Below are 6,223 nucleotides of genomic sequence, written 5' to 3'. Positions count from 1 at the left end.
GACGGACTGACGTAGGTTCAGACGGACTGACGTAGGTTCAGACGGACGGACGTAGGTTCAGACGGACGGACGTAGGTTCAGACGGACGGACGTAGGTTCAGACGGACGGACGTAGGTTCAGACGGACGGACGTAGGTTCAGACGGACAGACGTAGGTTCAGACGGACAGACGTAGGTTCAGACGGACAGACGTAGGTTCAGACAGACAGACGTAGGTTCAGACAGACAGACGTAGGTTCAGACAGACAGGTCGTACTCTGCTTCTTGTAGTAGTCCTCCCAGGCCTTACTGTAGTCGGCCATCAGGCTCTGAGGTTGGTTCTGTTGACCTACAGACACAAACAGACGGTGAGTCTGAAAACCACCACGGTGACTCATGTTCATGAAGGAACACATCCCATAATAACACTGGTCACCATGGTTTCACACCATATCTATCAACTGGTGTTTGGCGGCCTGGTAGGACTACTGAACAGAGACAAACATACATATAGTTACAAATGTTTTTATTTGTACTTATTTTGTCTCACGATGTGTGTGTGTGTGTGTGTGTTACCAGGGTCTTGTTGTCCAGGGTTCTGCCAGCTGGTCTGGTAGGTGTTTCCCCAAACGCCAGTCAGGAAGGTCTGACCATTGCCACAGCTGTGTGTACACACACACACACACACACACACACACACACACACACACACACACACACACATTCATAATACTTCATCATCATCAACACACTGACAAACTGAAGTGGATAAGATGAATAGACGGAGGTTCTTACTTCTGGTGTGTAGCAGGACCCTGAGTGAAGGGACTGAATCCAAAACCTCCGTTACTCATGATCCCTGAGCCCTGAAGACCAGAGACACATTCTGTCAGAACAGTCCACCTTAAATCTACACATCTCAACAGTCCACCTTAAATCTACACATCTCAACAGTCCACCTTAAATCTACACAGCTCAACAGTCCACCTTAAATCTACACAGCATCATCTCAACAGTCCACCTTAAATCTACACAGCATCATCTCAACAGTCCACCTTAAATCTACACAACATCTCAACAGTCCACCTTAAATCTACACAACATCTCAACAGTCCACCTTAAATCTACACATCAACATCTCAACAGTCCACCTTAAATCTACACATCAACATCTCAACAGTCCACCTTATATCTATTAATTGAGTGGAGTTTTGCATTTAAAGTTGTTTTTGAGAATAATTCGTATATTTAATTTATTTAGTGTATTTTTTGACATGCAACAATAATTCAGCGCACGACTAATATAAATCTCCTGACAGACAATAAAACCATCTTTGAACTTAATATAATTCAGACTGAAGTCAGACTGTGATTAAAAACCTGATTATTGTTCTACAGTCTAAATGAGTGTCGTCGTACGGAGGTGCATTCGTTTTGCGTACCCCGATCTTGTCGTCTATGAGCTGGCGGGCCAGGTCCATCTGCTGGGCGGTTCCTCTGATGGTGAAGACCCGGGTGTTTGGGTCGGTGGAGGGGGGGGGGTTCCTCTGCAGCTCCACGTGAGCTCCAGACTGCTGGTTAATACTCTTAATGGTTTCTCCACCTGGAAACACAGAGAGAGGTGATGCTCGGACAACACAACATGATAAATGAACATCCTTAAATTCAACAAATACACCACTGTGCACAAACACCGTCTTCAAACACAACAAACAAACGTTATGAACGAAGCTTCCACCTGTTCACTGAACACTAGATGCTAAAACTTTAAAATGTAGCCTCCGCCTCCTCCTCCTCCTCCTCTCCTACCCCCCCCCTCCTCCTCCTCCTCCAGGTCAGCAGCATATGCTGAGGTCATTAACTCTTTGTTAACCTAATGAGGAGACCATTGATGGAGCTTTTATGAGGTGAGAGCCATCGAGTGAGCAGATCTGTGAATAAATCTACATATTGTTCAGACTTCTTCTGACATTCATTCTGTTTTGATGACTTTAAATCTTCCATACGACCATGTTTATTTATAAAATGATGTATTTGTCAGCTTCCTGATGATGCCACTGTAACGGTCAGCTGTCTTATATTCATTTTGGTAAACAAACATTTATTGGTGAAATGTTTCATATTAATTATTAATATAAAGCGTTTTCTTCAATAAAAACTCTGGACTTTAAAATGACTCAATCATTATTATCAGGATTATTTCTAACATATTATATATACACAAATATCATATATTTATATTAGTATCTTACTACTTGATATTGTTTCTATTTAAAGTAGATTTTAGGTTATTTTTATCTGATGCCAGTAAATTAAAAACCCTTTAATTTACTGGCAGGTTTAAAAAGGTGTGTGTGTGTGTAGACATTAGAACGTTCATGAGTCCTGACTAACAATAGACCACCAGACACACAAACAGACCATATGGTGTCTAAACATTGAGTGCTTGACATTTCTTTTTTTTCCTGATGCTTTTATTTTGGAAGCTGCTGCTTGACACACACACACACACACACACACACACACACACACACACACACACAGTCGAGTGGGGCTGATGGAGCTCCTGCCTGTGGGTGTTTTCTTTACCGCCCCCCTACAGCGTTCCTTGACCGCCCCCCTACAGCGTTCCTTGACCGCCCCCCTACAGCGTTCCTTGACAGCAGGGGTCTCAAACTCATCTTCACTCTCACATCATCATCACGGTCGCCCTCAAAGGGCCGGTTGTAAATGTAAGACTGTAAATGTAACTTCTCCTAACATATTGGTAAATAACTGTCTCTGCATTTCATTATTGTTTATTCAAGTGTTAAAATATTGTAATGCAGTTATATAAATGTAAAATGATATGTAAGCACATTTCTGTTATTATAACATAAATCCTTTTAATGTAGGGTTAAGAAACCCACATTACTCTATCAAAGATCAAACTATTAAAGAAAATAACAAAGACAAAAATCAAACACAAGTTATTACAATAACTTTGTTCAATGCTTAAAATCCTTTCAAGGGTGCGTTTGTACAATCCCACGTGAAGTATTTCATGTGTTTTAAAGCCAGTTTAAAGTAGTCTTCAATGTACTCACAATACATTTCCATTTCAAGTGAACAGTAACCAGCCAAAGAGCTGCTTCTGTGACTGTGTTTAAGTATCTCAGAATTATGACTTTCTATCTCATAACTTCGACTTCCTATCACAGAATTCTGGAATTCTGACTTTCTATCATAGTTATGACTTTCTATCTCATAATTTTGACTATGGGGATATTTTGATGATCAAGTCTAACTTTAAATTTTTTTATTTATTTTTTACTTTTTTGCTGGCGGATTCGTGGGCCACATAAAATGACGTGGCAGGCCGGATTCGGCCCGCGGGCCTGGAGTTTGAGACCCCTGCTTGACAGCGTTCCTTGACAGCGTTCCTTGACAGCGTTCCTTTGGCAAACTCAATTTCCCATAAACCTCAGACCCAGAGTCTCAACAGAAGAGCAATTGAGTGTCTGTGGTTAGTTCAGACATGTTTGTAGTAACAGATTATATCAGTTATTTAAGATTATGAACTTCATATTTTTGAACTCTGACCTTCAGTATTTGGATCACGTAGCTCGTGTAAATGTTGCGGTGTAGATAAGTATATTATTGGATTTGTATCGGCAGAATACTGAAATATTTAAAGTAATTGGATCAGAACCAAAAAATCGTTTGAGTAAACATATTGGCCTTTGTGTTTACATCATCATCATGCTGGCGAGATTCAAACAGATTTCTTCTTCTACCTTTGCCGATGACCAGGCCACACTTGTCAGCAGGGATGGTGTAGGTCACTTCCTGTAGCGGACCAGGAGAGCCCATAGTCCAATCACCACGACCTCTGACTCTGCCGCTCCGCAGGGCCGAGCCAAAACCATCACGCTCCTACGAAACACAAACAGAGTGAAGAGAGCACCGAGGACATCATCACAGTTCAGTGTAGACGAGTCTACCCGTGTGCGAGTGTGTGTGTGAGAGTGTGTTACCTGTGCGGTCTGGATGAGCTCGTTGATGAGGTGGACAGCATGCTGACAGCGGTCTGGCTGACCCATCACCATGGCCACACGCTCTGGACTGATGCCATCATCTAGAGGAGACACAGAGAGGCTCCATCATAACTCCATTAAGAGACTGGTTTAATCTGAATTATACCGGTGTAGACAGACTAAACTGGATTACATGGACTGGATTATAATGATTTTAACCTGGATTACCTGTGTAAACACACTTTAAACTGGATTTTACTGGTGTTGGAAGGCCAGTTCTAAAGAGTATTATACTGGTATCAATAGACCAGTCTAATCTGAATTACATTGGTGTAAACAAGCTAGTTTAATCTGGTTTATCCTGGTATCATGAGACTACGTTTAAACTGGATTATACTGATTTTAACAGACCAGGATTATACTAGTTTTAAACCGATCACGGATCCACCCGTGATCGGTTCGGATCACTCACGGTTCGGCACACTTGTGAACCGCGGATTAATTGAGTTTTTTACAGTTTAATCATCACAGTGTGTAATACAGTTCTACTGCTGCTGTTCCTTTTCAAGTAACAAGTACCCGAATATCAATGCAGTGTCAGTGAACAGATATAAAGCAGTAGTGTGCTCACGTGAACGGAGTGTGAAGCATTTAACGGTGAGTCATGGCGAGCAGAGGAACGGAGGAGCTTCAGAAGCCCCCGGCGTCATTTAAGTCGCAAATTTGGGAGCATTTTGTCTTCCCTGTAACTCATAATGACGGATGAGGGTGGTGGCCAAAGCGTTACGGTATGTAGCCATTGTTTAAAGAGAAAGACACACGATAACGGCTGACTGTGACCGCTCACTTCATAGTCCGGTGCTGTAGACACGCCCCCTCTGTGAGAGTCACACACACCTGGGGCAGGTGCTGACAGAAGCATCAGAGTGGAAGCTAGACAGTAATGTAACATTATTTCAGTGTATTTGAATGGCATAACCTGACAGGAAGTAAACATAGACCCAAGTTGTTTCCGAGCATTTCAGTTCAGTGTAAACAGTGGAAGCTAGCTCACTGGCTGTTTCTCTCTTTCAGTATTGATCAAAGGACGAGGGCATCAACATACCTCATGTTGCCTTAAACTTAACAGAATTGAGTATATTTGAATGTTTTATTTTTATTTATTTATTTCATTTTGTTTCAAATTGGACATCTTCAATATTTGTGTTTTCATGTAAGACTATAGCTCAAAGTTCTTTTCTTTAAGTGTTCTTGAAGTTCTTTAATTAATAAATGGAAAGCAAAGTTATATTTGTCTGCTCCCCTTTTCTTTGTTGATCCGAAAAATGATCCGAACCGTGACTCAAGAACCGTGAGGTTTGTGATCCGTTGCACCCCTAGATTATACTGATGATAACAGACCAGTTTGAACTGGATTATACTCATGTTAACAGACCAGTTTGAACAGGACTATACTGATGTTAACAGACCAGTTTGAACAGGACTATACTGATGTTAACAGACCAGTTTGAACAGGACTATACTGATGTTACCTGACCAGTTTGAACTGGATCTTCTGGTGTGAACAGACCTGCTTTAAACTGGATTCGGACTCCGGCATCATTCTGGATCTTCTTGATCATTTCTCCGTTCCTGCCGATCACGATGCCAACAGCAAACCTGGGAACCGGAACCTGCAGAGAGACGGACTAGACATGAATGTACCTTTTAAGTAGTGGTTCGAAACGGACGCTCAAACATGCTAGCTGCTAACAAAATGCTAACAGTGTGCGTTTGTTTGTGCGTGTCGTACGTCCAGGCTGGCTCCTCCCAGGCGGGCGCTGAAGTCGTTGCGTCCTGACCTGAAATCTCCGTCCTTCTCCCTGATCACCTCCAACACCAACTCCCTCGCTGCCTGCCGAAGAGACACCAAGTAAACAGTCAGACGTTTAAAATAATTTAGCTCATGTTAGTTCATTGCAGTACTGAACTTCATCAAGATATTTCTATAAAATCACATGACTTATTTCCACTGCAGTCCTGATGTGATCGCTTTAGACTTGGTTTTAGGGTTTGTATTACTGTAGGTTTAGATTGAAGGTTCTAGGTCAGGATAAAAAGGTTCCGATTCAGATTAAAGGTTCTAGGTCAGGATAAGAAGGTTCTGATTCAGATTAAAGGTTCTAGGTCAGGATAAAACACTTCCAGCTCAGATTGAAGGTTCTAGGTCAGGATAAAACAGTTCCAGC

General features: G+C 42.0%; 1 protein-coding gene across 1 annotated transcript; it reads right to left on the bottom strand.

Moving 5' to 3' along the window:
- Positions 1–178: 178 nt before the first annotated feature.
- LOC116378771 (far upstream element-binding protein 3-like) lies at positions 179–5,937 on the bottom strand (the record flags this gene model as incomplete). The annotated part of the gene is made up of 8 exons (XM_031840683.1): positions 179–328; positions 556–641; positions 775–845; positions 1,422–1,582; positions 3,756–3,894; positions 3,996–4,096; positions 5,566–5,668; positions 5,788–5,937. Coding segments are annotated over 8 exons (942 nt in total), but the record flags the coding sequence as incomplete, so codon positions are not given.
- Between the last annotated feature and the right edge of the window lie 286 nt (positions 5,938–6,223).

The sequence above is a fragment of the Anarrhichthys ocellatus genome, unplaced genomic scaffold (assembly GCF_004355925.1).
Source record: "Anarrhichthys ocellatus isolate YVR2014 unplaced genomic scaffold, GSC_Weel_1.0 scaffold3134, whole genome shotgun sequence".
NCBI classification, from domain to species: domain Eukaryota; kingdom Metazoa; phylum Chordata; class Actinopteri; order Perciformes; family Anarhichadidae; genus Anarrhichthys; species Anarrhichthys ocellatus.
This window is presented reverse-complemented; position numbering and strand designations above follow the sequence as displayed.